General features: G+C 46.9%; 1 protein-coding gene across 1 annotated transcript in view; it reads left to right on the top strand.

Moving 5' to 3' along the window:
• The first annotated feature begins 4,684 nt into the window (after positions 1 to 4,684).
• The window catches only part of FSTL1 (follistatin like 1), a 52,920-nt gene continuing 42,303 nt past the window's right edge, over positions 4,685 to 15,301 (top strand). The window contains exons 1-2 of the mRNA XM_032098456.1: positions 4,685 to 4,815; positions 4,914 to 4,973. Of these exons, the coding sequence (XP_031954347.1) occupies positions 4,813 to 4,815; positions 4,914 to 4,973 (63 nt within the window). The 5' untranslated portion in view covers positions 4,685 to 4,812. The remainder of the gene's footprint in view (positions 4,816 to 4,913; positions 4,974 to 15,301) is intronic.

Raw genomic sequence — 15,301 nt, forward strand, 5'->3', positions numbered from 1 at the left:
AACAAGTTCATTGAATAATTCAGGCTGGAAGAGACCTCAGTCTATCCTCCTGCTCCAAACAGGGTCTCTTCTCCAAGCTGAAAAAGCCTTGTGCCCTCAGCCTCTTTACAAAGGGCACATGCAGGAGCAGAGTAAAAAATAAGAGTATTTCACTTACCTATGCTGCATCCTGGCCTGGCAACAGTGGAGTGAACTGGCACGAGGAACATGCTGAGACAGAAGCATGCCACACTGCTGAGGATAGATTGACTGTTTCCACACTGAGGCTTTGACACAGATTTCTTTTTCTTGCACCATGACTTGGATCCAAGTGTAGTTCAAGCCTCTGAGGTACTGTGAACATCAAGGTAGCCTTGGCCAGCCTGTGGCAAATGCAGAGTGGACATGGCTACACTGACTGGACATGGGTGCAGTTCTGTGCCCACTCCTGATGGGCATGGCTTACATGGGTTATCGCACCTGGGTGCTGGGGTTGGATGAATTCTGTGAGGAAAATACGCCTTTGGGAGCTTGCCTTAGATTAGAAAAGCTCACCTTGAATTAGGGATACCAAGGATAAAGTTTAAGGGCCAAGTTGTCGAAGTATTTAGGCATTTTACTGCTCTAGCTAATGGAATATTCAAAAGCCCGTCAAATGCATTACCCATGAGAGAATGCATTTTATACAAACGACATAGCCTGCTAGTGCCAGACTTGTGTGCCCTTCGGTCAGTAATGTCCCCAGCACAGCCTGGAAAATAAAAACATCTACTAGGGGAGAAAAGAAGGGAAGGTATAGCACTTTATTACATCAGGTCTGAAATAGAGATTTAAGGAATAATTATTAGTACAAATGCTGAGCTGCAGCAGGAGTAAGAAATGAGGAAACCACAATGAGAAAGAAAATTACAAGAGCAAGGAAATGAAGCAAAAAACAAAACCAGAAGAAGAGAAAAAAAAAAATCTGTATTTAACGAAGTGCAGTCTGCAAAGTACCCATACTCCAGAAAAGTAGTTACAGACTTGAGTCAGCACTGCCAGGTGAGGGGGACACCTGGAGACGGCTGCTGCAGGCCTGAGTTCTCAAAGAATGTGTTGAGGTATCCGTGTGATCCGTGTTACAGCTCTGGGGACCCTCACACTGGCCTTGCAGTCATCCTAGAGTTCATCTGGGTCTGATGCCCACATCTTTGAGGGTATAACCCTGCTCCAGGCTTTCCCCTCATGCCTTGCAGTCCTGGCCTATGTCTGCTGTGAAAACCCAGGTATCCCTTGGCCCTTCCTCAGGTGCTGGCAGTCTGGTCCATGAGGAGTCACTGCTCACATAGCTCAAGACAACACAGATGTCTCCAGTGCCACATGAGCTGAGCCTTCTCAGCTACAACCTTAATAGGTTTGCTACTCAATAATAATACCCTGCCTCTTAATTCCACCAAATAATGTTGCTGCAAATTTCCTAATCTTCAGTGGAACAGACTACTGTCCCATCACGAAGGCCTCTTGCCAAGCAACTTGGTTTCTTGAATTGTAACCTAAAACTCAGTGCAGACAGGGCAATCACTGACTTCATCACAGCACTCTGAGCACAACCCCATCCCTTAGGGCAGATGTTTCATATGGCAGGGGAAATGGGGAGACATAAAGGATGTGGGTGGTGAATAGGAGTGAGGTAATGTGGAGAGAGTGATGTCATGGTATAGCCACAAGGGTTGGGTGAGTGAAGGCTTAAGAAGTAATTTTTGGCGTGTTTAGCCTCATTTCCCAGGAAACAGAGGCTTACAGTATCACTTTGGGTGTATATGTGTGCACATGCTGTAATAAGGGAGAGGCTGAGGCTTCAGAGTAACCCTCATGAGGCACCAGAGATCCAGGGGAGTGATCCTGACAGTGCCTCAAGAATGGAGAAAGCCTCAGCTGAAGCTTGCATTTTATTAAACACAGGAGAATGTATCCTCCCATGAGATGTACACTTGCATGAGTCCAGGCTTCCCTTGCTCTGCTTCTCAGGCAACAACTTGTTACTGAATTCAATTGTGCAGCCACTTGGGCATAAGTGTACATCTCAAAATTTGCAATCCCATATGTATAACAAAATGTTTGTTTTAGAAATACCAGTGACTGGAAAGTAAGTGTCAGCAGAAATGAAATACTGGTATATGTAATAGAACAACATCTTCTCTGTAGAGCAATGATTCCCAATTTCTTTGGCCCACCAGAGCATTGCAACCTTCAAAATTTCAGGCAAACATCGTTCACCCTTATAATGAAGCTTTTAGCTGAAAGCATTTTTATGATACTACTTTGGTTGTGTAGCCAGCAATGATGAATTACCTTATCCATTATGGCCACAGCTTGAAAACACAACTGTAAATGCATTTGCTTTCCCCTTATTCTAGTGCTTCTGATTCAAGCTGCGTGTTTTGGGTCCATCATGAAAGAGCAAAGATTCCCATCAGATTTATTTGTCATGCACTCAAGTTGTTCAGACTGTTCCTTTGCAGTTTACAGTTTTAAATGGTGAAAGTTTGGAATAAAAGTGAAAAGTTTGTCAGATACCATGTAATCGGTTATAAAATTTGTGCCTTTGTACACAGCAATAAGGCTCTGGTGTCTGCACTGAGATTGTTTTGTGCTGTGTGTGATGGAAGAGAACACACCTTTCCCTGCCTCAGTAAGGTTCCTGACATGGCAGACACCCACACTCTCACAAACAACTCTGGCTCCATCACCGCTCTCACCTTTCCAGTAAAGGGCTAAGGACTGCTCCTGCCCAGTCTACCAGAGATAGATCTCTCTGCACACAAAAGTTTTACTTGATTTAAAGGGGTAGCTGTACCAATGCCTCTCTCCACTTGTGGGAGCCTGTCTTGTGGTCACCCTTTCTGATGCTTGCACGAGAGACGCTTTTTGGTTTTTACTTCTACCCATTTCCATGATAGAAATACAGAAATGTAGAAATACATTTACACATAACTGAATGTCAACGCAATGGGAGATTTAATCCTTTACCTTCTGTTCCATATTTAGTCCTTTGAGTACACAGAAGAAAAACCATGCTCATGGTGACCTACATAATGCAGCGCACTGCCTAATCACACTTACATGAGGTGGCTGCCCGTGGTATCAGGGAGGGAACACAGGCACTGGGAGACCCCTGCTAGTGCTCTGTTCTGAAGAGTGATATGAGTCACTTTTACTCTCTGGAAATAGAGATCCTCCTCATGTAGCACAAGTTCCACAGAGCTGAGTGTCAAGCAGAGAGAAATTGATGAATCTTTTAAAATGTATTTATCATTTGCCATTTGTTTTTTTTCTTATCGTGGCACTCACTTCAGGGTGACTCAGGGTGAGCTGCTCCAAACTCGAGGCCAGCTGATTTCAGCCATAACTGTGCCTGTGCTGTATCATGAAGCAGGGCAATCAACAACTCTGAAACAAAGAGGTACATCATGGAAGGTGAGTTTAAAAAAACCAAAACCAAACAGCATCAGCAGTGAAATAATTAGACATCTCTTCAGGATGGATTTATAGGCTAGTACCATTCACAAACAGAAGCAGAACTTGCTGGGGAGGATGCTTTATAAATGCAAAATTAGTTACAGTAGTCCTAAAAACAAAACTGAATAAGGAAGCAGACCCTGAGGAAGCACAGAAAAATGGCACAGCTGCCATGAACAGACCAGATGTAGGCTAATCCCAGAATTTTCTCCTTCCAGCACGATGCTGGAATACTCTTTGGTCTTTGTGAATGAGGAGGGTGCACATGCCAGCATCTCCCTTGGTGCCTGCCTGCATTGAGGGCACAGAATAAAGCAGGAAAAGAAGACAGTTTATGGGCATGCTTGGTCAGAGTGAGATGGTATTTTAAAGCCAGGGGTGTCATTTTTGGTTACGACAAACCTCAAAACTTGAGAAAATGCCCTTGACAACTGGTGTCATAGTGTTGCTTGCTGTGACAGAGATTTCTGTATGTGCTTGGGGCAATGAGTCTCTTTGCATTGTCAGATCCTTCCTTCTAGCTACTGGAGGCTACTGAAATTCAGAGATGAAGAGATAAAACAAGAGGATCACAAGTATTTATAAACAAATGAGCACCACCAGGCATTTCAGGGGGGATTTTGAGCCCCTGTACCTGGCGTGAAGCCCTGGCTGCCTGTTTTGCTCAGCGAATGTTTGGATCCCAACACATATGGGTCTAAACCCTTATTTTTAAACCTGCCTGCATCCCAACATGAGTGACACCTGTAGCTGTGGCCAGCACTTCAGTGGCCTCAGGGCTGGAGCGGGGGGGGGACAGTGGGTTGAGTCGGTGAGTGACTCCCGCCTCTGGAGAAGCCACCTCGTGCCTCAGTTTCCCCATTTTTGTGACAATGCGGGGGGCGGCTGCGATCCCTCGGCGGGATGCTCTTGGCCCGGCTGGCGGGCATCCGCGCCCCGGGATGGCTGTCTCCACTCCTCCTGAACCCCCACCGGCGCAGGCCTTGGGGAGCCTCCCCGGACCCGTGTTCCACTCGGCCGGGGTGTGAAGCCGGGCGGTGTGGGGCGGCAACCGAATCCCCTGGACGCCCCTCAGCCTCCTGCTGCCTTCAAAGGCCGCCGAGGTCGCCATGGGGCGCCGAGGGGCCGGCGGCGGGAGGGATGGGGGCACCGCCGAGGGGCGGCGGGGAGCGGGCGGGGGCCGGGGAGGAGTCGGCCCCGGGGCGGGGGTGGAGCCGCGGGCTGGCGGGTCGGGGCGAGGGGGAGCCCTCCCCTTCCCTTCACGAGCGAGCCGGAGCCGGGGAAGGCGCCTCCGCAACTCCTCCTGCCCCGCCGGTGCCGCCCGCCGCCCGCAGCATGGTGAGAGGGGTCGCCGGGCGGGAAGTTTGGCGGCGGCGGCCGCCCCGCCGTCCCCTGCCCGGCCCGCGCTCACCGCCTCCCCGCTCCCTCTCTTGCAGATCTGGAAAACTCTCCCGCTGCTCTGTGCCCTGCTGGCCGCCGCCCGCCTGCGAGCCGAGGTAGGCGCGGGGCCCCGGCGGCGGGACGGGGAGCGGGACGGGACGGGGTGGGGGCAGCGGGGGCGCCGCGGCGCCAGCGGGGGAGCAGCCGGGACCGGGGGAAAGTCGCAGCCGGGGCGGAGGGGGAAGTTGCGGGGCCGACGGGCGCCTCGGTGGGGGCGAGGGGCTGTGTCCCCACCGCGGCCGGACCCCTGCATCCCGCCACCGGGACGGGCTACCCGGGGCAGCCCCCTTTCCTCCCTTCCTCCTTTCCTCCATCTCTGCCTCCCTCTCTCCCGCGCGCTCTTTCCCTCGCTCTTCTTTTTTTCCTTTCTTTCACTGCAATGACATTGAAAACCTTTGAAAGCCCCCAGCTGCAACCCCCCCAGCTCTGTTGACAGAAAACAAACTGTGCCTGCATTCCCGGTTGCGGCGGCCTCCCTCAAAAGTGAAGTCAGAAACAAAATATTTGATAATTACGGCAGGGGAAATGTGGAAGTGATTTGAGGAAAATGAACTCAAGCTGGGCTGGGAAGGGAGGCTGAGCCTGCCTTCGGAGGAAAGCGGTTCCGCTTGGGGGGCAGCTCGTCCTCCCTCTCTGCATTTTTTCTCCCTACACATTTCTCCCAGATGGCGAGACCCACCCTAAAGCATCGCAGTTTGGCTCCGTGGAAAAAAAAAAAAAAAAAAAAAAAAGAAGCATAAAAGCATAAACACGTCTGGGTCCCTCTTTTTCTGCCTTCCACCCGTGGACTGTGCTGCCCGGGTTATGGTAAGGAGTGGGGTTTAGGATGGAGCCCATCGCTGTTGGTCTCTCCCTGAGCAAAGCTCTTTGTGAACTCCCCGCAACTGCCACGTGAGGAGCAGAGGTGAGACAGGGTGGTTGTGAGCCAACACTGTCAAGCTTTGGTCGCTGCTGTCATGAAAACCAAGGAGAGTGGGACTGAGCTGTAGTATGGACTAGCATTTCACATCTGCCTGTACATGATAATATTGTAATACACTTTCTTCCTGAAGTGTGACATACTTATGTAGTGAGCATTTCCATGCATGCTGTCCAACACTGTCCTGAAAAAGCCAAATCATGTTTATTCATTTTCTTAGGAACCCTAAATAAACCTTAACCAGTTCTGGTCAGTATATACCAACACCTCTGTAGGAAGAAGGCACAGAGCATCCATAAGAAAAATTATAATAACAGCTAAATAATGATGGCACTGGTCTGAGTAAAGCCTTCTGGGATCAATAGCCCAGAGAAACATAGCCAAAATATATTTGGCCCTGGATTTGTGATTTCATTTGTGTCACTAACATTGTCAAAGTGCTAAATCCTGCTTTTTGCCTAATGTTCTCTAATTTGTAGTACCTGGATAGCTTCCCAGCTGTAAGTACTGTCATGTCTCTGTGTCTCACCTGCAAACTGAAAGTAAGAAAAATGTACAGCCATCATGTTCAAAACTTGGTTTTTAAAGGCCAGTTCATGCTTGAGTGAATAAATGAAATATTATTATGACTGCCTCCAGAGATAATGGTCCAAGTGGCAAACCAGTGAACGTTTTGGTTTGATTCCAGTCTAAGTTCAACAAAACTTGAGACTGATGACTGAGGTCTGGGTCTGGTTTCAGGGAAAATTGACACTTCAGGCAACTTTTGTTTTGGGGTTCAGTTTGATTCCCTTTTGCTAGTAGTTTCCAAGTGGTGAACATCAGTTCAGTCACGGGTGGCATCCCACCCTCTGGGATATTTAGACCTTCTCATTTTCTGGGGAGTGAGCTGTGCTCGAAGGTGAGCTGCTTGTAATTCAGAGACAGCTTTGATAGTTGCCCACTTCTAAGTGTTTCTTGTTACTGCTCTCCTGCATCACTGGCATTCGGTAAGATTAGTGTGGCATTTTCCTCTGTGGTTTTCCCGTTCCAGATTTTGGAAGTGATAACCCTCTCTATGCCTTCTGTTACTGCTGCAGCTTGCACTTTGTGTCTTTCAGTACATTCAGAATATTAGCCCTGAGCCCTAAGCTTCTAATCCTTTTGTTAGCAAAACTATATCTGAGTTGCGCTGGAGTTTTTGTACAACACTCATTTCTACAACATTGTTAGGTGCATAATTAGAGTCTTGAAAGAAAGAAAGAAATTGCTTCAGTAAATGTTCCTGGCATAACTTCATGCAGACTGGAAAATCTGAGGCATGCCAGAACTTGGGAGCTTTTCTTGGCCTGGTTCAGTAATAGTCACAAGAGCAATAGACGGTGAACTGTACTCCTCGGATGGAGGCCAGCCACCAGCTTCAGACAGCCCTTTTTATCTCTCTCTTCCTGGGTCAGACTCAATGAGGTGGCTGTTCATTCATATTAACAGGGATGCTGCAGACGTGAAGTTGCTCATATTCTCGGCTGGGGCTCCCAAAGCATGTGGAATGATTTTTGGGAAGCATCCATTACGATAGAGGAAAAGGGAGAGGCATGAAATGTCTGTTGAATGTATTAATAGTCAATCAGTTGTTCACATCCTGCTGGACTAAGTTACCTAGTTAACACTGGAGAGGAGTCCAGTTGCTGTTTGACTGTATCCATGAGGTCTGAAGGGTGGTGTGTGGGACTACTTCCGTACCAGCATCATTCTGTGTCCCACCAGGATACTTGTTTCACAATAAGAGTGTGGGGTTTTCTTGTTCTTATTTTTCACTTAAACCTGATTCAGAATCTTGAAGAAAGTTATTTTCACCGTGAATTTTAGATGTTAGCAAAGAGGTTTACGCCAGCATGAGTATGTTTGTGTGAGCTGTGGATACAAGTCCTTTCTTGAATCCAGCCTTGCTAAGAGAAGAGGTCACTGACCTGGCCTACCTTCTGCTCCTTGCCAATTTTCTGGCCATTCAGATGAATCTCTGGGGCCTGTAGCTGTTCTTCGAAGTGAACCATCCTGAACCCATTTCTGGCCAAATGAGCCAGCCTTTGGAAAGAGTTATGTGTAAATGGTTTAATCTCATTAGTCTCATTTTGGCTAAAAAGGGCAAGCAGAGGAAGGCCAGCAACTCCCCTCTTGCGAGGAGACGTACAGACAGATCTGAGGGGCTGTAACTCCTGAGCAAGAGCATGGTGACAAATATCTGGAGGCAGATTTATAACCTTTCCTAAAAGCATGGTGTTTGCAGTGTCTACATCTGTTGTAACCTTGGGATGAATTTTTTTCACCTGACCTCTGTTTCCCTCAGTGTAATTTTTCTATAGGAAAAGCTGAAAAGGGATGTAAATGGGGAGAGAAAAGGCAAAGGTTTCTGTTTGCTTAACTCACCTAAGTGCTTCCTCTTGATCTGACTTGGCTGCTTTTTCATGTAAGGAGAGCAACACTTCAGCCTTTCCAAGACTTGTGCCCTTTGCCAGCAGAGTACTTGTGTGCACCAGGGAATTTGAAGCTGGGAATTCCAATGGTCTTCACAGGACTTGGTGTACTTCCTCCCACTGGGCTGTTCACAGAGTCTGGCCAACATCATGAGCTTGCTGTGGTCAAACTTTTCCCATGTTTTTGCAATGGACAGAACCTAAAAACTTCTGTCTTAGTAAATGAAACTGATTAAATTTGAGATCCTTATGTAATTGCATAGCTGTATTTGGCCCTGAAGCCATCATTTTGAGAAATTTGCCTTTTGAAATTAAATGATGGAGACTTTGTGAATAGTTCAGTCCTGCTTTCGCTGATAATTTAGCCAGGACAGGGGGCAGAAAAGGCAACAATCATGTAAGTAACTCAGGCTGTTTTTAATATGCATTGGCTTTGTGCAATAAAACCCAGCAGTAACACATTCATAAAATAATTTAATAAAAGTGACTTCCCCCATCTAGTCTAGCAAGCACATCTTGGAAGTGGAAGGAAAGATTGCATACATTTTTTCTCCCTGAGCTGGTTTTAGAGTGATAGGTGTCTTCCTTCTTGAAATCCTTCCCTTGAGTGCCAGACCAAGAATTGCTGGAGTTGCATCTCAAGACAATAAGCACCTTTTAAATGGGGAGGCAGGGAAGAAGTGATTCTACCCTGGAAGCACAGCAAAGGCTCATCTGCACAAAGCCTATTTTTTAAGATGTGTGGTGTGCCACCAGGGAGCTGCTGTGCTGTAGATGTCCCAGGAATCAGAGTCTGGGAGATGGATCAAGCGGTTCTGTCCAAGGCACCTCATATAGTGCTGAAGTCACTGGCCAAATGCCCTGTGTAGGAGTGTTTAAACAACCTCCCTGGCTGTTCTGAAGGGGCTGTAACCTCGGAGCAGCAGCCTGTGTGGCACAAGCTCTGCAGCAGACGCGATGTCGTGTAGCGCTTACATGTGCATGGCACCCAAATGCTGCATCTCAGATGGAGCTGCTGTCAGAGCCAAGCTGCTTTGTGCAAACGCGCCTGTGGCTGAGTGAATGACTTTATCTGCCAGAGTGCAAATTCCTTGCCGGTAATTAACAGGGGGCTGCTGCTGGGGGCTGCCGAGGAGGCGGCTCTGCTCCCAGCACAGGAGGAAGGGACTGGCTGAGTCTCCTGTTGCATTTTCCAGCTGCTGTTATTGGTACAGCTGCTCACCCATTGGGAGGCTTCGGGGCACCTTTGATCTTTCTTGTGTGGTGTTACATGAGCTGGGGAGTGTTTCTCTTTGTACAGAAGAGAGTTTGTCACAAATCTCAGCCAGATGTATCTTCCCGGACTGATGAGACTCCCATTAACCAGGCTGTGTTTCCGCCACATATCCTGTGAGCTAGATGAGATTGGTTCCCAGAAATGCCTTGTTTACCTGGGTTGCATCTATCTTTGCAGGGAGCTTTGCTTCTGCTCTACTGTGATAGCTGTGCTAATCTCTGAATAACCAGCATTTCCTTGGAGAGATTTCTCTCTCACAGCGTTGTCTCTGAGTTTAGCAAGGGAACAGAGCAGCCTGCTGTTGTGCTGTGAAGCGTACTTCCTTCTACAGCTGCATCTGGGTGGTAGACAAGGGGGTTATATACATCTGGACTTCAGCAGGGGCTGTAGGTTTTGCCACAACTGTGTACAGAGTTAGGTGTGAGCTGGTTAGAGCAGGGGGAGTATTTGCTCTCAGCTGTGGGACTCTGATTGCAACTCCTCAGCAGTAAATAAACAAATGGCAGATAAGCAGGTCTGGAGGCTTCAAAGCTCCATTAAAGCACAGATAACTGTAGTACAAGCAGTGACTGTGTGACATTTTCTTGCTACTTTTTCTCAAGTGTGCTTCAGTTCTGATCTGGACTGAAGACACCAGCCAGCAGTAATGAATGACTGTCCCTTCTCTGCCTTGCAAACTAGCTACCCACAAGTGAAGTTCATATAAGTTGCTGTGAAATTTTACTACCTGCTCTGTGTAGTTTTGTCACTTATTGCATTGTACCTCTTGGTTTTGGCATGGACCCTGTGGTTGTGTGGAAGTGGTTTAGATGTAGGCTGCCTGTGAGAGTTGAAGAAAAGCAAATTCATGCTCCAGTCTGCAAACGTGGAATTTCTTGCAGATGTCTGCACCTTGTTTGGAGGGCATCAGGAGGCCTGTAAGCTAGAAACAAATTGGAGGCTCCTCTTGGACCAGCACATTGGAAAGAGCAAAGGATTTGGGGTGGATGGTTGGGGAGGGGTTTGGTATCTCGTTAAGATTCAGCTGGAAGTGAAGCCCATATTTCCACTGTTTGACAGCTAAACAGCATTTCCCTTGGCTGTTCTGTCAACTGCTGTCCCAGAGATGGACCTCTAACCACTTTCACAAAATACCTTAACACTGTGTAATGGACCCCATAGAATCCAGCTTTTCTTGTCCTTCTTCTCCTTCCCTTCCCTTTTGCACTGCAAAGAGCAGCAAACCAGCTTGAAGGAACAATGGAGAAAACAGATAAAAACACCAAGGCAAAGCAGCTGCGTTTCATTTGCAGGAGCAGAGGGTTTGCACACCTTATGCTCCAAGCATAGAAGGACTGGTTGGACAGCTATTTGTTATCCACTGCTGGTTGTCCCTAGCCCGTACATGTTCCTTCTGATCCCATCCCTGCTTCTTGCTTAGAGTCCTGAGGTAGGATCAAGAGACCTTGGGAATATGAATGCCGGTGGAGCTTCTCGTGCTTAATCAGCTTTTTCCCAACAATGAGAGTTTTCAAGAAACAGTGATGTGAAGATTTATTTTTTTTATCGCCAGAAACAAATTCTTTATTTCTGGATCTGTGAGGAGACCTAGAGAGGTCATGGAAAGACTTGCTGTGGAGGTACCCATGGTAGGAGTATGACTCAAGCCTGTTATGTCTTCCAAGTCACGGGAGGGGAGAAGAGGTTGCTAAAGTCTTGGATAAGAGGGAAGAAAGAGTGGGGTGACAGGAGTGGGCTGCCAAAGGTACCTGCCTCTGATGGAGAGATGTACTGGTGAACCTTGTCCTAATGCAGGAGCCCCTGGCTTGGGTATACTTCCTGCCATCAGAAATGCTATCCTTGTCTGCCTTTTCCTTGTCACCCTGCTGCCATGGTGAGATATTTTGGGGCTTGAGTGTTAGAGGCAGAACAAAGAATTTCTGTCCATCCAGCAGGATGGGCTTTGGCAGGTGCTGGCCAGCTGATAAGTTGGCCTGCAGTGCTGTGTTGTCCAGGGATGGTTTTGACAGCAGAGCCTGTTGCTGTTCTCCTGACAATGAATCGATCTGGAGGACTGTTCCTGGGAAGGTGCCTCTCCACACTAGAGCAGCCACTGCCATTTAAGCACGGGTAATTTTAGCCCGAAGCCAAGAGCTTTCCTTCTGCATGATGTAACTCCTTGCATATGTACTTCTTGCTGCTCTGGGACGATGTTCCCCTCCTGGTTTTGGCCGCTTTTTCATGTTTATGTTCAAGGAAGCTTAAGTATGAGGGATTGGAATTGTTGTCTCGTTTCCTATATGTAGGAGGAAGCGATTTCATTGGGGAATTTTTGCAATGTCTGGATCATTTAGTTGTCTGGGTGAGTAAAATTCCTCAGGGATAACTGTAAAGGTTGTGACCGAGCTCTGGTCTGCAGCTCGTGCATTCAGACCCAGGGTTCTGGAAGATTAAGGTGGCAAGGGACCAAGCATTCATGTCGGAGGCATCGCCTTCAGCTTGGCAGAAAAGCTGCAGTATTCCTGTCTGAGGACAGCGTGTTTTCTCCACATGATGCAAGCTCTGGGGTATTCCAGTCCTAAGACAATGAATGCCACATGAGTAGTGTCAGCCTAATCTTCAGGTAGTGCTCTCCCTCTCCAATTGCCCTGTTGGTGGATGATGGGGACGTCAGGTTGCAGCAAAGGCCCAGTTTCTCACAAAGCTCTTTTTCTCACATTCCCAAGACTGTGGCTTGGACCTGTTTGTAGAGGGTGATGTGTAAGGGTAAGGAGGAGCAGGTTAAGAAGGGAGTACTTTTTTATTCTTTACTTGTTCAGAAAAACAGACTGTTTTCTACAAAGTATCGCTGCGTGCCCTGGGATTAGTAGCTGCTTGTACAAACCATAGCCATTAGTGTCTTGTCAAATCCAGTTTTACACATCCCTGATAAGTGATGCCCCCTTCCTGTTCTGTGAAAAATGATACCATGCCCTGGAATATCTCAGTTAGTAAGTTTATCTTCACAGTCCTCTCCTGTGAGCAAGTAGACCATTAATCTTCTTATTCTGTCCCAATGGTCCTAATTACACCCCCTGTTCAATGATAATCAGCATCTCCCCCATGCCATTATCTCCACCTTGTACATGTAGCCAGTTTATGGCACCCCTCAGCTGAGTGCTTAGCACACCTCTTTTAATCGCCTTGTAGCTCCCTTCCTCCTGTCAATGCAGGAAAGGAAACAGAGATGTATGTGATCTTATTCTCTGTTTGGTGTTGCCTTTGAACCTTCTCAAATAACTTTTAAACCAAACAGCTGCCCATTTCAGCCCTGTTGAGCAAAGTGTATTCATTTCCTACAGGATACTATGTTGCTCTAAGTTTTGTAGAAGTAGGTGCAGTGGTACAGTACTTACTGCCTTACCAGAGGGAAAAGCTTGAGTGTGAGATCAGCTTCTACTGCAGGCTAGAGAAGCAATTTATGAGCATTCCCCAGTGATTGTAGTTCATACCTTCATAGCCACTAAATGCTATCAACCTCAAGACAAGAATCTGCTGGAAGCAGTTTGTAGAACAACTTATTGTTGCTCAACTTTGTACTCAGTGCTTTGTCCTCTCCTCTTTGGTGCTCAGAGCTGTGTGCAGTCCCCCAGGAGGGTGTCGTGGAGGAAACTGAGCCAAAGCATAGCTAATCAGGGGGGACCAAACGTGGTTTGTTACACCTCATGTGCACCTACACCCGTGCACACAGAGCTGCTGTACTCAGTCCTGTTACTTGCCGGTAACTCCTGCAATCCAGACCTAGGATGGGAGAATGGAGGATGCAGCAAAATTTGCAGTCAATGTAGATTATTTGTGGATTTCCTATCTTGATAGGTGAGTGTTAAATCTCACTGTGGTATGTGAATAGCCTGAAACCACACAGTGCCAGCACGGTGCCTGGGCTGCTCCTGCCTTCGTGCACGTAAAAATGGAGAGAGATGGGAGAAAAGCTGGATGTTAACACCTCCTCACAAATCTCTGCCAAGCTCTTCTGCAGTGCAGCAGCACACATCCAGATGCTGGCATGAGTTAGGCCATCCTGGCTGCAGATGCAAGGTCAACAGTAAACCAGCATTAAACAGAGACAACTATTTGGGGTTTGGGTTTTTTGATTTTGTTTTTACTTTGGGTTAATATTTATTTGCTATGGGGTTTTCGCAGGGTGGAGGGACTACAGGAGACTCTGATCATCTGTGGTTCAAACACTTTCAGAGCCTGTGGGCATCAAGAAAATGCAAACACTCTACTGACCAATTTGTCCTCACTCCTAGCATGATGCCATGATTTGTATGTAGGCTTTGGGCAAGGCACCTTATTCCTCTAAGCTGTGGTGCTCACATCTGTAAAACAAGGATAATGATGGTGCTGTGGCTCACAGCAGGGTTTATAAAGCTGAATGCATTCCTGTTAAGAAAAGTTTAAAAGCTCTCATGTAGACAGTGCAGCAGGCATTGCAGAGGATCATTTTCCTTGTCAGCAATGATAACAATAGTAAGAAAAGTGGAGACAAAATGTAGACCAGAGTTGCTGTGTGATACAGCAATTTCTTGCCAGGCAGTAAAAAGGTGCAAAAAGGGCATATATGGGCCACCTTTAAGGTGTGAGCCAATAGCTCACAGATGGAAAAGAGGTGGTTGAGTGTTTCGATGAAGCCAGAGAGAGAAAGAAGCAGGTCATCAAGTGGGAGAGCTGGGGTGTCTCAGAGGGGATTGCACTTCTGGGATCTGTTTGATCTCACAGGGGAGCAGTAAGGACCTCTCCATCCCTTTGTATCTCAGAAGAAAAAAGCTAGAGCTGTGCTGTAAGGGGAGCACTTGACAGTATGGCAATGTAGATTTCCCTGTGTTCTGGTTAAGTAGAGAACCTTACACAGGGCATAGTCCCTTGCTTTCCCTGACAGGTCTGTCAGAGGTTGACAAGGGAGAGAAGATGGGTTAGCGATTTCTATTGGTTGTCATGGAAACTAATGGAAATTACTCTCCTTTTTTTTTATTTTTTTGTCTGTCTGTCGTATATGAAGATTTTGGTAAAACAACTAGGAAGAATTCTTTATTTTTCTCTCTCTCTTTTGTTTTTAACACTTTAATTGCTGACTTCTGCTCTTCAAAAGTACTTTGTTGGCAGAATTTTCCTAGGGAAGTTTGTATACTGGTTTTGAATGCTGTAAAGTATGTGTTGGAGATGAGCATCTGAAGTAGGGCAGCTGCTGGGCAGTTCTGTATGCTGAGCTGCTTTCCACTCTGAGAGCTTCTGCAAGGTACCCATGTGACCATTTTCTCACCAAGAGGCTTAAAAGTAAGATGGCAGGTAGCCTGAGTGTTCTGTTTCCCATGTAAATGGCAAGCAGATGATTAGCTACTCTGCAAAAGCACAAACTGGATGAAAGGGGCATGATAATGCCAATTCATCAGCCAGTGAGTTGTCAGGCTTGCTGACATAGTGATGGTAAAGAGCTTAGAGAATTTCAGATTAGAGGTGTGGGTGTAACACAGCATATTATTACTATTTCATGTAAACATCAGTATGTCTTGTTGCTAAAAATATGGCTGTCTACCAACTCCACTGACAAAAAGGGGCAACTTTCCCCAGAGATTAGTAGATGGTGAGGCCAGAAGAAGCTATTTTGCTGTAGTTTTGCCCTCTTGCATAATACAGCCCATATATCTAGCTTTTTTTATTAATTCCATTTGCTCTGGACTTTACAATGTGTCTTAAAAACATCTAGTCTTGATTAAG

The sequence above is a fragment of the Corvus moneduloides genome, chromosome 2 (genome assembly GCF_009650955.1).
Source record: "Corvus moneduloides isolate bCorMon1 chromosome 2, bCorMon1.pri, whole genome shotgun sequence".
Lineage (NCBI taxonomy): Eukaryota > Metazoa > Chordata > Aves > Passeriformes > Corvidae > Corvus > Corvus moneduloides.